The sequence below is a fragment of the Fringilla coelebs genome, assembly GCF_963513975.1.
Source record: "Fringilla coelebs genome assembly, chromosome: 5".
Classification (NCBI taxonomy): Eukaryota; Metazoa; Chordata; class Aves; order Passeriformes; family Fringillidae; genus Fringilla; species Fringilla coelebs.
Genome location: NC_140033.1, coordinates 14,366,856 through 14,388,019, shown reverse-complemented (window position 1 = coordinate 14,388,019; position 21,164 = coordinate 14,366,856). Strand labels below are relative to the sequence as shown.

General features: G+C 39.7%; 1 protein-coding gene across 1 annotated transcript; it reads right to left on the bottom strand.

The window, feature by feature from the left end:
* Window positions 1-378: 378 nt before the first annotated feature.
* Window positions 379-20,402, bottom strand: SLC26A4 (solute carrier family 26 member 4; the record flags this gene model as incomplete). The annotated part of the gene is made up of 20 exons (XM_084206147.1): window positions 379-402; window positions 917-1,000; window positions 2,151-2,296; window positions 2,612-2,666; window positions 4,118-4,348; window positions 5,221-5,316; window positions 5,418-5,510; window positions 5,820-5,889; window positions 7,216-7,322; window positions 8,741-8,836; window positions 9,026-9,103; window positions 9,872-9,985; window positions 11,129-11,276; window positions 12,228-12,310; window positions 12,422-12,574; window positions 15,086-15,250; window positions 15,693-15,883; window positions 17,539-17,649; window positions 19,771-19,910; window positions 20,248-20,402. The coding sequence occupies 20 exons, from the start codon at window positions 20,400-20,402 to the stop codon at window positions 379-381; spliced, it is 2,340 nt and encodes a 779-aa protein (XP_084062273.1).
* Window positions 20,403-21,164: the final 762 nt, after the last annotated feature.

Here is a 21,164-nt window from a genome sequence, read left to right as displayed (position 1 = left end):
TTGCCATCCAAAGAGTTTAGTCTCTTCCACTCTCCTGGCACAGAGCAGCTTTTCATCCTGTACACACTGATAAAAGTGTAGTGCAACTTCTGCCTGACTAGTCCCAAAACTGAGTACATCTTTCACAATAGTCTTCTGATTTTCTTTTTTATTAATATATATCATAGCAGAAAGTGCTTGCAGAATCAAGGTCCAGAATATTTCTGGGATAATGCTAGCTAAAATTTGGAGAGTTATAGAGATCTGTATCATTCAGACAAACAATCAGGGTTTTCTTCAAGTGCAAAGATTGGTTTCATAGCAGAAAATGCTGGTATGGATAGTACAGGTGCGTGGATATTGCTGTGTGCTCACAGGCAGGACAGTACCAGCAGTCCTTCAGGAGGCAAGTCGGCGCATAGCCTAGAGAAATGGGTTTGAAAGGTGGAGAGAAACAGACCCTGGTTAGTTCTCATTATATATACATACACCATCTGGGAAAATTACATGTTTGTGTAAACTAAAAACTCAGTGAAAGTACAAAGAAAGTAACTTCTGTAAACTGTGCAGGTTGTGCAAGAAGCTGTCTGCTGTGTTAAAAGGAGGAACGAAAGGATGATCATCACTTTGAACTCTGGTGCCTCAAGCCTTACAAAGTCTTCTTTTAGGCACACTTTTCTTGTGTTTAGATCTATTGATAAGCCTGTGTAGACAAAAATAATCCTAAAGCAAGAGAGATGAGGAGATACTTAAGGCAGATATAATCTACTACCATGTCAAGAAAAATGTGACTTCCTCCACCTAGCACTGACATTCAGTATCCAGAGAGGGTATGTATTTATGGAGAAGGTATGGCCCTGCTGAAGGCCATTCTCTCACAGCCTGCCCTCAAGGCTACAGGCAGAGGGATAGACACATTCAGTTCTAAAGTTCTTACCTCTTCCTGAACATCAAGTTCATCATCAGGCTGGCTGGCTTCTGTGAACTCTATGGGTTCTTTAGACTCCTGCATGAGTGAAATCTTGGTAGAAAGAAATTAAGAAACAAGATGAGTTACATGTTGTCCATATAATTGAAATTTATTTTTTTACTCTAAAGTACCTTAAAATAACTTCCACAACTTAGAATAGTCTGTTGTTTACTGTTCCTTAACAAAGATGATGATTTACTTCAGCTGAGGGGAACTTATAAATTGTAGAGCCTTTGGGCCTGTCTCTGCTCACAACTAGTTATGGCTTTGTAAAAATAATAAAATCTATCTTTAAACTGCTGTACAGCATTATGAAAATGTTAATGTCTAGCATAAAAATTAGTATAAAAACGTTGTAAAAATAAGAGTCTTAGCCTAGTTAATTATCAGTAATATTAATTTTAATTGTTATTTATTCATAATACTGTAATAGTGATTGCTAGGAAAGGAATTGCGGTGAAAAGATAGGAGGACATTATATGACCATTTTCCTAATGAGGGCCTTTTAAATTCTACAGAGCATAGCAAATATTGAAATGCTACAGAGTGTTCTGGTTATGTGAAAAAACCACAGAATACAACAACAAAATGCACAGAGAAGGGCAGCAGGAATCAACACTAGTGTGGAACAGGTTCTGTGCACATCCATGCCAAGTAGAGTGAAACTATGGCTTTGATTAGAAGTGTGTGGAGCATTGGGAAAGGGAGCAGAAAGTAATTATTCATTGCAGCTAACAATCCAGAAGTCCAGCAGGCCTAAACCAGGAAATATTTGTCATATAATTGAAAATTAGAGAACCCATCTCCACAGGATAGTGTCACGGGTTCCAAAAGAAGTATTACAGACACATTGAAGAAAACTCCATCTGCAGCAATTAAATAATATAATGTTCCAAATGCAACTCCAGCTGATGAGGTTCATAAGACGCCAGTAGTCAGAAACTAGAAAATGTGTCTTAGGATGAAGTGTTTTCCATATGTGCTGTTTCTCATGTTCTTTTCACTAATGAGCTCCTGGAGCTGACAGACCCTTCCTTTAATCTACAAAAATACTCATGTACTACAGAAGCTGCCCAATTTACTACACTCCCACTGTTTCTGCACTAGAGTTCTAGGTCTAGTTTTCAAATGTGCCACAGAAACTTCAAGAATGAGTGCTACATGATGGAAGGAAGGGGAATGTACTGCTGGACATCCTTACCTTCTCAAATATGGGATCCTGGTTGTCACTATATGTCATTTGATTCCTTATATAGAGCACAGCATCATGGACAGTCAAGAAAAATATGTCTTTTCTGACAGTGTCATCAAAGAAAGCACCCCGTTCCAGCTGAGATATAAGGTTGTCTGAATAAAAGAAAGTTGTAACAGGTTTATACAATATGAAGTATTTAAGAATAAAAGTTAAAATACATGGTTGAAACTGTCAGAAATCAAGTGAATCCAAATGAATCCATCAATTACAGTTTAGTTTTGACTTTTACTTTCCATATTTCCTTTGCACCCCACAATTTTTTGTGTCCCAGTGGAGCCAACAATGCTTATCAGTGTTACAGTTCACATATTTATTAGTGTGAATGCTACACAGACACATCTAGAGATCCCTTCTCACCTTAATTTTATTTTTTGCATGAGTGAAAGTAGAAATACTTGGATATTTACCTTGATATGAAGCAAAGTATACTCTCACATCAATTCTCTCAAACTCTTTAATTATCTAAAAAAAAAGTTTGCAACAAAGACATCAATAAATAAATTCTGTAAGGAGAAAATACATGTATGTCTGTAAGCCTGTCTAATGCATAGGCACATACACTTCATTTTTTTTCTGATTGTCTTCATTCCACACAGTACATTTTGTTTATTCATCATAATTAAGGTACTGGTATACTTTGCTATACTTAAAGATCCACTAGTCAAGTACCTGGTTGCTGAAGTGGCCTATCTACAACTATGTGAGTGGAACTGTCCATTTTATATGCACAAGCATCACTGCCAATTAAGGTTGTCATTCTGTTCTCAAAATTCAAATAATCATCTCTTCAAGTGAGACCACATGGGCCTGAGTGAGCTTTGTTTCCCTCATGTATGTGTGATATGATACACTCATTCACTGGCACATGCAGATTTTTTTACACAGATTTTTCCCTCATGCAGTGCACAGATGGACCTGTCTTTGGATGAAAAAGCTACATATGGAGAAAGTCATGTCAATGAACCCTGTATTCCCATGTAACTAGGCAGGAGGCTGATGCAAGGCACACACTGCTCCTGTATTTCACTTAGTTAAAAGACAGGGGACTAAAATCTACCCCTGGCTCCCTGGTGGCAGGCAAGTCTCTTAGATTAGTGTTTTCAGAGGTGGTTATTAATTCTATTTCTGTTAATTGATAAACTTGAGTCATGGTAAAAATCTGGTTTTATAGATAGGCTAAGTAGTCCCAATTGCAAAATTAAGTTGAAAGCATTCATCTGAACACACAAAATATCTGAAGAAAATGAAGACTGAACAATCTGGTCTTACACATTTGTAACTGGGCACCAAAAAATCATGGAAATTCTTGGCCTTAATCTTTACACCTCATTTCCTTCTTCCTAGGAAGAAATATAATCTCCTTATTATGTACTGTGAGTTTGAAGATTAATTAATGAATGTTGATGAAGCACTTGATACTAGCCACAGAAAATACCATGAAGAAATGAATCATTCTTCCTTTATGATTAAAATAAATAAATAAATGAAGGAATGAATAAATAAATCTTGTGGCTAAAATCTGAACTGGGATGATAAGATGAAAGTTTTACTACCTCTGTGTTGAGTGAGCATCATCCTGTGCCCAGATTAAAGCAGGAGGCATGTGGAAGGAAAATATATAACTAGAATATTTCATAACATATGTATATAAGGGGACCACATTTTGCAGTTAATTATTTTGAGTACTTGACATGCACCCTTCATATTGTTCTTTAATGCATTTTTTTCCCACTTAAAATACACACACCACCAATATTCTACTACTTGCTGATATTTTTCATATTTATATTTTCATGGTATTTTTCAACAACATACTTTTTAAAACTCAGAAATTAATTTCAGCTAACGGCTCTGGATTTACATACAACTGATTAGTTTCATTTTCGTAGAACATTAGAAAAAAATGCCCTTACCGTTTTTATTGATCTCACAGCTACAATATCCAAGAAGGTTACTGCTCCAAAATCAAGAATGAGACTGTGGATGGGCACCTTGGGGATGTTTACTTTGACTGGGAGTTCTGAATTCCAGTCCACCTGGATCTCCACTTCTTTGGTGGGAACTTGAGGATCCTGGTTGTCTTCAGGTTCCTCATCAGTCTCAAAAGCTTCATTATTAATACCAGGCTCACTGATGATGCCATTCTATTGCCAGACAATATATGGAATATAGAATTTAATAATAGGTAAAGTTTGGAGTTACAGAAAATACCACCCTGCTGTTGAAGGAATTGACAAGACAGACACTTGGGACCAGTATTCCCTGCTCCCAATCCTGTTACTGTGGTTAGCATAACTAATGTCATTTTATAAGGCAAGAAGCCATTCACTATGGCTGAGCAGGTTGTGGTTTTGTTCTCTTTTCCTTCATTCTCAGGCCCTGAAGGTCCTGTGAACCAATCAGACAAACCAAACTGATTTCTTCTTCTTCTCCCTGCCAGTCTCAAGGCTCCTAGGCACCAGGCTGATCTCTCACTCCCTTGCTGGCCTTGGTCCCAGGCATGTGGGCAGCCAGGTGTAGTTGGTGACCCCGTCAGAGAAAAGGGAAGTGTAACACAGGACTTGCCAAAACAGAGCACTGTCTATGGCCAGCCCTGTGTGGGAAATCTGGACCAAAACTGCTGCTAACAGTGAGACACCCCCAGGGGCCAGGGATGCCTGCACTGTCTTTTGTTTTCTCTGAGTATTGGTGACTCAGCTTCTTTCATGTCATTTTTAAGTCTAATTATGATTGTTATATTGATACATTAAACCATGTATTAAGATCTCACCTGATCTGCAGGGGGTCCAGATAGTTAGAAACTCTAAGTTAGGGTCTAGGTGATTAAAACTATAAGTTAAATTGTATTATAAATTCTGTATGCTAATTATAAACTGTACCACCATGTAGTAAGTCACACTTTTCATCTCTATTTTAAAGATGAGTACAGAGTAATTCATAATTAAACCTTAATTAAAAAGCTCCAACAGTAACCCTTTGAGAAAAAATAGGCATAAATAATTTTTAAAAGGCCTACCTTAGTAGCTTTTAATTTTCCTTTCTTGATTAGCTTTTGTATTTTCCTCAGTGCTTTGAGTCTCTTATTATATACCTTGACTGCATCAAATCCCACCTACAGAAAACAGACCAAAATTATTTAACTTCACTCAGTATAATTTTGAGGAAATCTCAAGGACAGTTAAAAAGCTTCCAAACCCATAACTTATCACTTACAGTGGATTTGAGGCTGCTTTTCAGTCCATCAATGTTAGCATAAAAAATTGGACTCGAAAACTTGAGAATCTTCACACCTTCTGGTTCTATAACCTGTTGCCAAAGAATATGAGGTTAAACAGTAACAGCCACATTTTGACAATAAGAAGCAGTTTAACTATTTCAATTACATGTCTAATTAAAAAAAAAAAGCATGGATTCATTGATGATTGAGGGAATTCCATTTTTAGAAGCTTACAACCCCAGCATGCAAGATGGACCAACCGTCTGGATGAAGAGGGTGCTGAAATTTGTTATCTTTGAAGACCCCACTTCCAAATTCAAGTTGTGTACAGTATGCAAGGCACCACCTTTCTTACACTGACATGTAGACTGAAGGAAAACAATTCAGCTATGACTTACATTTTTGTAGTCCTTGACCTTCTTGTAGATGTCTGTGCCAGGAATGTTTCCAAAGCCTCCCCATGAAGGACTAACAGAAATAAAGACAGTGAAGGTAAATGTCATACATGGGCACTCACAGATTTGAAGGGATTGCTGCATACAAAGTGTCTTCAACTCCTGTGGTTTGCTTTCTAATGCCAAACTAACAGACTTGCAAAAGTGTTGAAGCTATTTTGCATAACTGTAGTAAATGAGCCTTTATAAAAACAAGGTATTTTAGTCTCAGCCTACTTAATGCACCATTTTGATTTAAAAGCTGCGGGAACGACTTGTTCAATTGGTTTCCCAAACCCAAAGGATATTTTAAAAGCAGATAAGTTTGCTTGAAGTTTAAAAAACCATTTTTTTTACACTGAAAAAAGAATTTATGTCTTTTTTTCATTTCAAATCAACTGAAATGCATTTATATTATTTTCAGATTATGTAAATCTTTTTGTCCAACCTTTAAAATTTTTATTTTAGTCAATAACAAAACCAAAATGTTTTGCAGTCTCCAGACATATATTTAACAGCTGAAGCAAATTGTTTTGAAGGTTGTAAGGCTTCATCTCCCCTTTATATTTTGGTAACATTATCTTAGTTGAATTTGGGAATGCTTTTTTGACGCTCTTCAAATTTCATTTTTTTATAATCTACTATTGTGTAACAATTTTTACAAGGCTTTATTTTTATGCATTTGCTGACAATGCAACTATACCTTGGTAGTGATAGCTACCATACTCTCTGAACTCCAAGCTGAAGGAAAGAAGTGATGTTGTATTTTCAGATAAAAGGTCAATGAAAAATAACAAGATGTCTGAATAAAGTTCTCCAAATCCACCTTTTCTCATCATTCCACTCCCATATATTCTTTAAGCAGCAACAAATCAGCCAGAAGCACCATTTTTTTCTTATTCTCGTGCTTTCTCTTGCTCTTTTACAGCCATACAATCAGTCTTGTATAAGTGAAAAGGTTATTGGCATGTGCAACATACTGTTGTAGTATTACCTGCTGAGAGTTACTATAATGATCAATTCACTACAAAAGCCAAACATCTGTTTATATTTGATCTAGAATGTTCCTGTCCCTTTTCAGAACTCAGCTGTGTGGGTGCATAAAACATATGGCTAAGTACCACCAGAGTGGCCAACATGATATGAAATACTGATCAAATGATGCAGCTTCTCTTTTATCAATGTAATTAAATGATAGCACACAAAGAGTGTCTTGTTCTAAAAGAAACAGATTTTTTTTCATTTCAAAATTTTTGTAAACCCAAGCAGATATTCTGCCATAAATCATCTTGCATTTCAGCATATTATCTTCCTTTTTATAATAAAAACTAAGACTTATTTCTGATTCTGTGTTACTTACAACTGAACTCTCAGCACAACGGTCAGCAATCCAAACAGAAGTCCAGCAAGTAATCCCAAATCAAGTCCCAGAATGATGGATGCTATACATGTAAAAACCCAGATCATCTGGAGAAGAAATAACAAACGTAAAGTATTTTCATTTTAACATATGACTCCTGGTCATGCTAAAGAAACACTAGACCAGATAATATGAGAAGCATTTTTTAACTTTGGAACTGATTGTAGCACACTAGCAATCTGCTGACTTCCATACAAAAGTCTTCTTCCTCCAAGATGCTTTCATCCATAGTTAGCTTTTTAGGAAATAAAGGGGTTTTCAAAATAACAATATTTTTAAAGGATCTGATTCCTTTGATGAAATTAAAGGAGGTACAGTTAAACATTGCATTTACTTATTTCTGATGATGGCAACCTTTGTTAATCTTTCTTAAAATTGAAAAGTGTTTTATTTTACCAAGATGTAAAATACTGTAAAGTGCCCCCCATGCAGACATATAGGGAAGGAAGGGGATTCCTCAGTGACACTGAAGAATCAGAAAGAACTGTTGCAAAGAGAGGTATTTCTTATTAACAGGTTGATGGCACTTCTCTAAGATCTCCACTGAATATTCAAGCAGAACAGTTGAAGTGCACTCCTCAGTTCTTTCCTACATCACTGCCCATGCAGTAGACTAATTTTTTTAAAAAGCTGAGTGCTTCCACTTCTCACAGAAGTCAGCGGGATCTTTTGTCTATAAATCAGTAAATGATTGATTAAAATATCTGAGATCTGTCTAAGACAGGTACTGCCCAATGACACTTAACTGTAAAATCTAAGCGCAGTAATGGAAAAAATGTCTTTCATGCAATCATTTCCTGCCCAAAGAGCCACAGTGAAGGTCTGTTCCACAGAATACACAGTGGGAGATGTGAGCAAGTATCCTGAGATATGGTTATAGTGGTTCATAAGAAAAGTCTCTTCAGACACCCCTTAGCATGCCAAATGAATCCACATCCTAGCTTGGATTAGTCTCACCACAATAAAAAAAAAAAAAACCAACATTTTTCCTGAGGACTATCTGAGATTATTCAGGCAAATGGGATGTTCATGTGGTAACAACAGAAATGTATGTACATGAATTAAAGAAAGGTCTCTGACTCATTTAACAGTGCAAAAGATAAAATCAGAATGGTAAAGGTGGCAACAGGCCATCTGCTTTTCAAGCCATATCAACACAAGGTTGCTGTATACTATGGAAATGGCTATGGAGGAGTTATCAATGCACACAAATACCCTGACTGGCACCCTTACAGCAGGGTTTAGGAAATAAAGAAGATTAGCAGAATACTGACCTAAAAATGGGGAATTTTTAACTGACCTCATGGCATTTGCATTTTGAGGATACACACAGAAGTTTTCTGATGTTAACCCCACAAAACCCCACTTATGTGGTAGTTAAGAGAAACTTAGCTGGCCTTAAAAGGTAAAAAACTCCAAAAGTGGACAAAAGCATTCAGGAGGAAAAAAAAATTAGATTACTTACAGCATCCACTTTATTCTGTCTCCATAGACGGGGAACATCAAACACTTGCATGAACATCCCTTTCAAGTTAGCTATGACTACAGCTGCCAACACAGACTGTGAAGAAAAATAATGAAAAAATGGTATTCAGAATACAAAGATATTAAGATAGTGCTCAACATGACACACTATAAACCACAGCCCTATCTGGAATCAGACACCACAGTTTAAAGAGGGATATTAATCTTGCCCATCATAGTTGAACATTTGGATCTGATGTGGCTGTGCTGCAGAAGAGTACAGTACCTTTTGTAAGGGCTCTAGCAATTTCCCCAGGGCAACAATAGAAATCAAAACGATCCCAGCTGAGATTATACCAGCAACCTGCAAAGAACAGTGTTTACAGGAAATGAACTTACTATGATTCTATCATCTGCTTCTAGGATTACAAAGAGAAAACTATAAACAGTTGCACATTGCATTTCTTTAGGAACAGGGACACCTGCCAAAGTGTCCTTGTGTCTAGGTATATGTGGGCAACCATTATTCACTTCAGCTAACACAGAGGGAATTCAATTAAGCAGGAAGTCTAAACAAGCACAAGGTAGTAGCTCTTGAGGGGTTATGTTACAAAGACAGATGAATGGAGCAGTCTGTGTGTAAGCTGGAAAAGGAGCTGCTGGATAACCTGCAGTTTCTCACTGTTTAGAACCACACAGCTATAGTTTGGTAGAACAAAGTAGTTTACTCAACATGATGAAGATGTTCCATGGCTGATGGTGAATGGCAAATGGTAGAGCTGCTCAGGCTAGCACATGGCAGCTTAAAGATATCACAGCCAGCTGGGAGAGATTTCCTTCCACATCCTACTGTGATAAACTCAGTCCTTTAATTGGAAATGAAATTCTGGGGAACTAGAGTTAAAAGATTTCTGACCCCTAAGGTAACTCATGCTATGTAAAACTTGATTGCCCTCTTCTGGCAGAGCTACAAAAATCATTCACTACTAGAGCCGAGCTGCTAAGACAGGTGTGGCTTTCCATGTGCCAGCAATGCAATAATTTCAGGACTATTTTCATCTCATGGAGAAATCTGTGCACTACACAAAATTAAATTTACCTCTGCACAATACCAGTAAGAAGAGCACATTACCTGAGTCTTTCCACCAGTACTTTCTTGGACTGCAGTCCGTGAAAGAGCAGTAGTTGCAACAAAACAAGAAAAGGCACCTGAAAAAATGTTGCTGAACCCAAAGGCAATAAATTCCTGAAAGATAATTGAATAATGCTCTGAATAAAGATGACTGAAGACAGTTTTTCAATAGAGAAAGACAACAGCTTGTGCAGTAGTTGATAAAGTAGGTAGCACAGTAATATTAAGGAGAGTATGAACTAGTAATAGCTGTTAAATGTTGACACAAATGCCTCTTGTGCCAGTGCAGCTCCCTCTGTTTGGAAACCAACACAAAGAAGTTGGTGTATTCCCCCTGAAGTGGACATACTTGTCTGAGTACAAAGGTGTTTAAAGCTTACTTCCTTCAATGTTACCAAACCTAACATTTCTAAGAATTACACTGGAATAATTCCATCAAGAAATGGGTACTGGAATAAATTTAACTCCCAGGTATCACAGGCTAAACAAGTTTATTGTACTAAACTCAGTACAATATCTGAGTAATAGTAACTAATGCAAAGCATTGTATTAGTAGAACTTTAAAGGAACTTTGCAATAAAACACAATTTCACTGAAAACATCTAGTTTGTGAAGTCAGAAGTTTTTCACTCTAAGCATCCCAATGAATCATGCTGAATCTCAGGCAGAATTCTCAGATTTGCCCCAGGGTCACAGATGCCAGCACCTACTGATGCTGGTTTTTCTGCTCAAGTGACGAGGACCCTGGGAGCTTTATTTCCTGGGATCTGGGCCATTCCTCTGCTGGGAAATAAAGAATTTGGGAGCTGTCTGCAACCAACCCCATATAATTGACAGAAACATTGTTTTCACCAAACTGACATAGGCACAAGAGCTTTTCACTCACTGCAAACTTTTAAAAATATAATATAAGATTTGATTTTGGCCGTCTCCCTTCTTTTGTACAAAATTAAATTTCCTGTAAATTTTCATTTAGCTCCAACCACAAGAGCAGGAACAAACCTAAATTATTCATGCCTATTCCCATGTAACCATTGTGATTGGTGAGAAGATATTGGAGGTACAGTTGCTAGTGTTCTTAGGTGCTAATGATCTGGATCTATGAAGACAATATAGACACTGATAGATAATAGTATCAACCTGTCCTTCAAAATTATTTTACTACCTGAATGGTGGTTCTTTCATTTGGCTACATAAGTCAGCATGTTTTACATTATAAAAATCACGGTGTTTATAAACTATTTTGGTTATACATACCTGGTTTCCATCAATAGCATAGTCATACTTGGTTGCATATACCTTCCCCACAGACACGGCAATAGCATAAGCAACAATAGCAATGGAAAAGGAGGCTGCAATCATCTGGGAAAACAGGCTGACATTTGGAGGCTCAGGAGGCAAAAATCTAGCATTTAGAAAATATATTGGTGTTACCAACTTTGACTGAATTCTGTTCTTACCAGAACTATCAAGGAGTTTGAGGCAGAGGCATACAGGTTGCTTATAATATGAAGTGTAATGTTTCAAGTTAATAAAAAGGTGGAAACAGCCCATTGACATACAGAACACGCTTATCTAGCTCACCCCAGCCCAAATCCTGATGCTATTAGTCAGCAACAAAGTTCCCATTGTTCTCAGCATGACTGAGATTTGGCCTTATGATAGCAAAGTGAAAAACTACATTTTTTTAAGCATCGAATAAAGAATGTATTGAAGAGTATGATGAATTACATAAATAAGTTAATGCCACTTCATACTATTGTTAACATACTTCTTCAATAAGATCACAGAAGCATTTTATCCCCTACTGTGCTTCCACAAATTTTAATTAATTAAGCCCTGAATACTAAATGGAATGTGAAGGTTACTACTGTGAAGTGCTCTGAATCTTTCAAGTGGAAGTCTCTACGAGTGTAATCCTCAACATCCTTGCTCCTATGAGTATGGAAGTGACAAAGTTGATTGGGATAACAGTAGCAGCAGGATTATGAACCGCAGTGGGATAACTCAGGATTACAGAAATTAAATCTGTGCAGAATTTCTTTATTAAAAATTGTTATTTTTAAAAACCATTTACCATAGTCCTATAGCAGTTCACAAGCAAGAAGCAATTAATTTTCAGATGGACTTAATGAATTAGACAGACGTTCCTAAGCCCATTTTACAGAAGGAAATCTAGGCAACACATTTGGGTGGCATAACTGATAGAGCTAGAAGTAAAAGTCAGAAAATTTCCAGATCTGAGTTCTAAACTCAGGTTAGAGCTCTCAATGTTTCTTTTATGCATTTTCTCTTATTAAAGTCATTTTTAGCCAATTAAAATAATACCTTTTTCCCACAAAACAAAGAAACTCACCCTCTTGGAATGCTCTTAACAATGCCTGCATTGTATTTTTTTTCCAAGTCGGCAGCATATGAAATGCCAGCGGCTACTATTGTCTGTAATAAAATAAAACAACAATTTTAAGACTTAAAAAGAGTTCCTGTCTTCCTGTAGCTAGACCCATCAATTTTATCAGTTTTCAGCTTTTGTTATGCCCCCTTGCTTACCACAATCACTTCTATTGGTATAGGTATAGGTATCTTGTGTTTGTACCGATCGTTTATTTCTTTAACTACCATGCAGACAAAAATGGTGAGGAGTCCAGCAATAAGATCTGCAATGTTTGTGGTCCCAATTTTTTCAAATGTTTCAACAAGAGTCTGAAAAGTAAAAATGACAGCATAAAACATGCCCATGTCTACTTGAAGGAAATCCAGATGCGTAGGGTTTTGGAGAAGGCCAAGTAACTTCATTCAAGCCTAGAGAAGCCCAAGGAAAACGCATTGTCAAGGTGCTACAGAATCAATAAATGGATTTAATAATGAACTTAATGGAAAAAGCATAACTGCAAAAATTGTCCTCAAAGGGAGCCTCTGCTTCCCAATTTTTAGTCAATTAGTACTAATTAAAAAGAGCTAAGTCTCTATCCGTGTTTTACCTCTACCTGTATCAGAGCAAGGAAGGAAAGATCTGGAGCTTCTTCACTTTGACAAATAGCAAGAGAGATCCTCATTTTTCTAAAGAGAGCTAGCAGACCCATGGGCAAAGCTCTGGTTCACTTCATGCCCAGTTCATGTGGTCTGTGCCTTACTTGTTTCCTATTTCCACTGCTGACAAACAGAGAATGATTGTGAACACACAGGTCATATCAGACTGTGGAGAATCCCTCACTTCAGAAAAGCAGCAGAAAAGCTCACTCAAGAGTAATTTAACCCTCCCAGCAGAGTTTAGCCCCAGACTGGAGCACTCACACTGGGCTGCAATAGGCAGCTCCCTTCTCTACCCTTCCTGTGCCCTTGCTTGGTCGTATTGTTTATTACAAGTTATTGTACAGAGAAAACATGAAGGGATGATTACAGAAAAAATCATAAATACTCCTCTGTCCCACTCCTAAGCATCAGGGTAGTTGTCACTTGCCTCCTGTCTCCAAGAAAATATAACTATCCCATGCATAGTGAAATGGCTGTAGCAGAACAATCTGGTAGAAGAGGGGCTACAAACAGACTTCTTGCATCCTGGTTAGCTCCCCCAGTAATGAGATTTTGGTTTCAACAAAAGAGGAGGTTTGCAGCAGCAGCACTCCCACCCTTCTGAACAGACTGTGGTTTGGAAATACATCTAAGTGCTTAATTGGCTATGTTTTCTAAGCTAAAAAAGCCTTCTTGAAACACTGAAACAGATGCCCTCCCTTGGCTGACTGAAACCATTTCTTGCCCATTCTCCTGTTTAGCACAGATCCCATAAGAATGGCTGAGCACCTCTTGCACTGCCTCACTCCACAGGGAAACAGTAACTTCCTAACTTTGGTTGCAGATTCTGTTGGATGCTTGGTGCTGCAGGTTGTTAAACACTACTGAAGCAAGTCCAAAACTTGCTGAAGCAGACACAGCAAATCACTGGTTGAGCAGACCAGAAATAACAATTTCTTTGCTCTACGTGCACCTGCAAACCTATTGACCTGGCTCACCTGCAAGAACAGAGAAGCTTTGAACTTTAACCTAAAAAGTCAGCATCCCACTCAGCCCTGCTGGAGCTGGAAGAACCATGCAGTCCTTTCAAAAAGTGTATTATACTAAATACCATCCATTCAATAAACAAACAGATGGGAAAAAAAAAGCTGGATTGACAAGTCCATCATTCTGCCACGTCTGCTGTAAGGTATATTTACAGTAAGTACTTTGTCTCATCTAACTTTCCTTGTTCTGAGGGGAAGAGTTCATTAGTTCTGAAAAGGCCCATAAGATAATAATTTTTTACCCACACAAATAGTCCTCCAGATCTCTTTTTAAATCTTGCTGTTTATATTTATATTCATCCTATTATTCTTAATCTAGATGTCTGCTGTATTTTTCCTAGTCTGGTTGCCAGAACTGGCATGTAAAATCTCCAAATACCATTTCCCCCCCTAGAACAGCCTCTTTTAGAAATCTGCTATTCTAATATGAAGTGCTGTGGAACATCTAAAATACTGTGAACCTGGATAATTTCATGCTTAAGTCAGTGACACAACTCTGAATAATTTTCCTGGGAAAGGATACTATTCTGTAGTACAAGACCTCTAGGAATTCAGTATTTCTGTAATGCAGCCAAAACATTTCTCCATTTGAGCATTTTCTATAAAATCAACAAATGGAATTGTAACAGTAACAGTCAGCCTCATTTGCTAACCAATAGGTACCTGGCCAAAGGGTGGGAATCTGCATCCTTTAGGAATTCACACGCACGGCTACAGTGTGAAATGGACAACTATGCCCTTCACCAGAATGACCTGCTGGTTAAAGTGTAAAGAGCCTTGGGAGATGACCTGACAGGGTTAAAAAATTATCAAACATCCTTCACAATAAATGAGAAAGCAAGGGATGGGACAAACTGCAGTCTCCAGAAGTGTTCAACTGTTTTGCTTGGCATTTAAACTTCATGTGAAAAAGTGCTCTGTTTGAAAAAGACTTCAAGATGGAAATTTCTGTCTGAGGAACCCCAAAGGCAGCTTTTTAGAACTCCACAGCTAATAATAAACAGCTGCAGATCTTCATGAAAGTGAGAACTAAAGGAATGCCCTATACTTATCACCATATATATGAACCATCCCTGTGTGAAATGGAAGCAGAAGATAAGCAATCATATAAAAATACCTATCATAAAACCAAAGCAGATTAGAAGGGCATACTTACATATATTATGGAAAGGACACCATTATAATTTTTAGTTGAAACATTCAGAACTATATTCAGTTGTGACACAAGCACTTGAAAAGCAGCTGCAGTTGTGAATCCCCCAACTAATGGATCTGCAAGGTACCTCACAATGAAACCAATCTGGAGAACTCCAAATATAACCTAGAAAAATCATTAAGAATATCAGCTTGTTAAATAACAAAAAGGTACACTTTTATTTAGAGATTTCTTATGCTTTGTTTTCTCTCTTGATGCAGAGTCTTAGGACAATATTTCCCCCATTTCAGCTTAGTGTGGCTTAGTATTGTCCATCCAAGGAAATAAAGGAGACCTGAAGCAATGTATGAAAGGCAGCTCCAGGATATGCACCATTAGTACTCAGTTTCATGCAGGTCTTCTGGTCTGCAATGGCAAGGCTATTCTGCTCTCTGTGCTCCCAGTCAGGCTGTCAGAGACTCCATAAGGATATGAAGCTCTTAAAATTTTATGATAACTTTCCTTCATGTTTGTGTTTTACTACAAGAAAATATCTGACTGCCATAGTAGGTATTTTTCTGCCATTAACATTAAAGCAGTGTCAACCTTGTGTCTTCAACTATTTTACCTGTAGAATTCCAACCAGGAATGTGAGAGTACTTGCAATCAGCACTCTCTGTGCATCTCTGGATTCAGTGTCTATCAGTGCCCCTGTGACATTAGTCCCTGTAGCATTACTGCCTGCTATGAGAAAATTCTCATCCGGGGCCATGCTCAGTACAACAGATCCCACCATCAAACTGACTACTGGGAATGGACCTGTAATGACAAACAGAGCACACTGAAATTTAACACACATTGGAAAAAAAAAAAATATTAACAGACTAGACAAGGAACTCTAGGTCAAAAAAAACATGTAATACTGTAATTGGGGTGCATTGGTAGTATTAGGGGGCCAAGAACCACAGGCACTGCATACATGAGACAAAAATACTGCACTTTCTTTAAATACTGACCCTTCTTTAAATAACTTTTGTTGTACATACAGATACAAGTGCAGTTTCATGCTTTGCTTGAGCCAATTTAGGGCTGTACCAAGGCCAAAAGGGACAACATGTTCAACACACCCAAACCATCTCCCTTGTACTAGCATCATAACCAGAAAATACAGATCACCAATCCAGGTGAAAGCAATATTTATTTATTTAAATTTTAGGGCTTCTTTGTTTGCTTGTGTGTTTTTTTGGTTGGTTGGTTTTCTGTTTTTTTTGTCATGGTTAGTTTTCAGCTGACCAGCATGCCACATGATCAGGGTTCCCAAGCACACACATGTGGCAGGAACATGATCCAATGGGCAGGACCACATCTTTTGGCAGTACTGTGCTATTACATTGGCTAAAGATGACTGAAACTATACTTTGGGCAAGATACAGAGAAAGTGATCATTGTGTCAGCAAAACACAATCTAAAAGTAATCATATTTGTTGCAGTTATTTACTAAAATTATGCAGAAAAGGAAAATGTCACAAAATGTCTTAAAGAAGGTTAAGTTAATTTTACAGACACCTTAAAGGACACTTCATGAATAAGAGCATTGGGAAAAGCATAAAAAAGGAGTGTTTGATAATCCATAAAGTAGGAATGCCACCATAAGTTGACATAACAAGTCAGATCTGGATAGCAAATGTGAGCTGCTTGGTAGGGTAGGAAGAGGCAAACAGAGTTGAGAAAACATACAATGACTTTTGATGCAGCAGAGAAGAAAGCTGATGAAAAAGTGTAGTATCATGCCAAAGCTCTGGGAGGGGAAATCAATGTGTTTCTTCTTGGTAGATATGAACAAGAAAAGACCAGATTTTGCTAGAATGAAGAAAAAGGCACTTCAGTGATCAAGCTGTAACAAGAATTTTAAATGTGAGAACTGACAGAAAACAAACCTCATATCCTAAAGAAAGTATTCAGAAAGAATCAACAGAGTTTACCCATAGCCTTAATGTGAGGATCTACAGTGAGGCTGGAGTGGATACACAAGTTCTGGGTCTCCACAACAGGCAAGAAGAAGATACTGTCCACAGTAATGAAAAAAGGATGCAGCAAATAAGGCTTGGAGAGAAGACTGAAAGAGCTCTGTTTTAGCCATCTTGAGCTTTAGCTGATACACAAAATGTTTGTCATTTTTACTGCCTACTGAGGTCTTGATCTTGTAATTTCTTGCATAGAGTGTAGCCAAAGACAAGATTTTAACTTCAGCACAAATTCAAGCAAAAAGCAGTGGCATACCTAAAGTTAGCTATTATGCACAATTGCCTGTATAAAGAAGAAATAAGCCTTAATTTCCCGAGATCCACCAATGTTAATATTCACCATAGCAAATTTGTTTCAGAAAATAGTTATATTGTATGAAATATGAATGTCTGCAGTAAGGATTAACACTGAAATAGATAATTCACTGTAACTTGAACACATGCAGTTACCAACTGAGATGTGCCTTGATGTTCCCAGGAAAAAGTATATCAGGATGGGGAAAAAAGCAGAATAGAGACCAAATCCAACAGGGACTGCAACCAGCAAAGCATATGCCAAACCTGAAATGATAGATCATCAAAATATCATATTTAAAATCTCTCAGCAATCTACTATCTTGTCTAGATTAGTTTTTCAGAAAGATTTACTGCTGTGGTCCAGATGCAATTTAGAATATGTTTTGTCTTGTAAGTCAGTTGCAGGCACACATGTGAGTGAGTATCAATGACTGTAAATGACTGTATATCCCATGCTGGTAGCTGAGTTAGTACTGAAAGATGTTCCAGTGTTTGCATAGGTAGCCCAATACACAGGCTGAGATAGAAACCTAAGTGGATAGCATTGTTGCAAGAGTGAGAAAAGGAGGATATGTGAAGGTTCTAGTTTCAGACAGAAATTTCAAGCACAAGTCTCTGAGTTATTGTGCAACAAATATGCTTCAGTATCTTCAGCTCTTGTGAAAATAGGGCCACTTCTTTTCCCAGTAAAAATTAATCAATGGTGAGTCACATAAATTTAAGAGTCTTGGTTCTTCTTCCTTTGCATACCTGTGCAAGCTGTCAAATCCAGCAAGCAATAAAAAAAAATGCCTTCAAAATCATATCCCAGTTAGCCAGAGTTCTCCTGGCTAATCTCCAAGATTCTCCAAAACCTGTCAGAGTATGACAAGTCCTGAAGTCCTGGTCATACTACTGTGACTGATTGAAGGACTGCAAGTAACACAGTTGCTGGGAATTAGGGACTTCAGGGACCTCAAGATCCCAACATTTTTTTGCAAATATTTTGGCCAATTTTTCTTGTAATTCATGTTCGAAAATTTCAGATTTTTTTAAATTATAGCTAGGTGTAGGTTTGCATTAATTTGGTTTTGTTTTCCATTTTTTTCTACTTTTTTTTTTTAAATGCATAAGTGGGACACCAGACAGTATATTTAAAAATTGGTTTTACAAATAGATTCTAATTAGGATAAAATAAGGGCACTGAAAAAAAATAAGGAGGTTATAGTATGAGCATGATAGCTCTTATAAGTAATATGAAAGGTCCATCTAGCCCAGTCCATTTTTAAAAGGCACAGGGATCCTGTAACTGTGCCACTAGCTTCAGCAAAGATCCTCCAGCTCTGACACTCTTCTTTGGGAAAGAATCACTTTCTTTATTTCTCAGGTCACCCCCTGCCTGGGGCAGAAGTTCGTAATGCTTTTTTTCTGCCAGTATCTGCCTTCCTAGCATGCTCCAAGGGAACGGACAGGAGAGAATACTTGTGTCTAATCGGGAATGCGTAAAGTGCTTTCTTTGTTCCCGATGTAAATCTTTGTCCTCTTCCGCAAACACTTAATTTCCATTGACGGAAAGTGTGGGGTTCACACAGCTAGTTTTGCCTGCTGCAGTCCCGAAAAAACTGTGAAAAAAGTGTAAGAACTCTACTGAGATTAAATTACTGGATGTATCAGGGTTATAGTCAGTCTTGTCTTAGATGGATGCTGTGTCAGGCAGGATGGTTCTGCCCTCTGAGTCTTCCTTGAGTAGCCTTTTTGAACTAATTTCTGCTTATTTGTTCATCTTTCCTATTTGTTCATCTACTGAAAGCTTTACTAACAAATGGAATAAGGAAGTAAGGAAAACTTAGTATTGCAAGCCATGTACTCTAAATATCCATCAAGTTTAATTTTTTAAAAAATCTCAATACATCACCACCTCCTTGAGGGTTGTCTTCTGCAGAGACCTGAACAACCTTATGAGATGAAGTTTAAAGAGGAGTAGAGATCAAGGTTGCATTATTTTAGGGGAATAACTAGAGTTTTGTAGGCAGTTGCAGAAGAACTATAGGCTTAGACAAGCAAGAAAGAGAAATAAGACCACACAGCCTATCTGATTTATCACAATGTAATTAAAATTTTAAATATCAAAATAAATACTCTTTGAGTCAAAGGCCTGGAAGAAAAGTTAAATACATCCTTATAGCACATCACAGGAAATTTAAATCTTCTAGCCAAGGAAATAAAAAGGAATAAATTAAGACCGTAAATTATTTATTACAAATTAGTACCTAATATCTAGTATTAAATAACAAGCCTCAGATTTGTAATTCCATCTGCATAACGTCCCGGTGTTCAGCCGGCCCCCGTGTAGGGACGCCCCGGGGAGCGGAGCGCGGGCGTGCCTGGCTTTACCTCTGGCTTTACCTTGCAGGGTGGCAACAAGGCCGGTGCTGAGCCCCGAGATGATGTCGCTGATCAGCCACTCTTTCACCCGGTAGTTGGGCAGCCACTCCAGGATGGGCAGAAAGGACTTGGCAATCTGAAAGGCCCTTTTCCTTGAACATCTGCGAGAAAACAAGCGATGAACACACCCCACGGAGCTGCAATCGGAGCGCCCCAAGAGCCCCAAAGTGACAGAGAGCTGAGCTGATGCACATTTAAATTTAAGGGGCAGCGGCTGTCACAGCCCTGTCTTCCAGACAGGGACGGGGCACGTAGCGGTGTCAAAAGCGCGCTCCCTGAAGAAGCACGCCCTGGCAGATGCGACACGCAGGGAGCAGGGATGTGTCCGCTCGCAGTCCGGCGTGTGGGGCTCTCCATCCCTCGGCGGGTGGAGTTTGCGGGCGCCGGGACAGCGCGCCCTCCGGCGCCCCCCGGCTCCCTCCCGCCGCTCGGACCCACCTGCAGGCCGCCTGCGCCCGCTCGCGGAGCGTGGGCGGCAGCGGCGGCCGCCGCTCGTTCTCCTCCTGGAAGCCGGGCTCGCTGTAGATGGGCCGCGCCACCACGTAGTGGCTGAGCTCGGCCAGCGGCTCGCTCGCCCGCCCGCCCGCAGCCATGGCCCCGCCTGAGCCGGCGGGCGGCGAGCGCGGCCCCCCCTGCCGGCCCCGCCGCGCCCGCGGCCCCGCAGCGCTGTCCGCGTCCTGAACCGCGGCTCCGACGGCTCTGCCTGCGCCCGCTCCCCGGCCTGGGGCAGGGCGAGCCGGCCCCGCCGCAGCCGCATTTATACGGCCGCCCACGGCCCGACGCTTTATTTACGGGGAAACAGAGAGACCCGGCTCCGGGCCGGCCCGGGCGACGCCTCCGTCCGTCCGCCCTCCCCCCGCCGCCCCGGTGCCCCCTGGTCAGCCCTGCTCCGGCCGGCGCTCCCGAGCGACCGCCCCGACAGCGCCCGGCCCCTCGGGCGGCGGCTGCACTTCAAAGGCGGCGGCCCGCGGAATGACTCCGGGGCGGCGGAGCGGGCCTTGCCGCACGCACTCCAGCCCCGCCGACAGGTGATGGCCTCTGTCCCTCAGCAGCTGCCCCGCAGAGCCACCTGCCCGCCGGCGGCCGGCCCGAGTGCTCGCTGTTAGGGTGAGCCTGAGGGAGTGAGATAGGACCAGCCGCTCTCGCACACTGCTTGGCCCGCACGGAAGCCTCCTTGGAGTTACCACAGCCTTGCTGCGTCCCATGACCCAGGTTTTGGGAATGGACTCCATGCATAGATATAAATGCCTAATAAACAGCACCTGCTCTCCAAACCATCCCGAGCTCACGCAGCAGCCTCGGTGGGAAGAAGTGGCTCAGGCCCCACAAGCTCTTTGCGTCACTCCTGAAAGGAG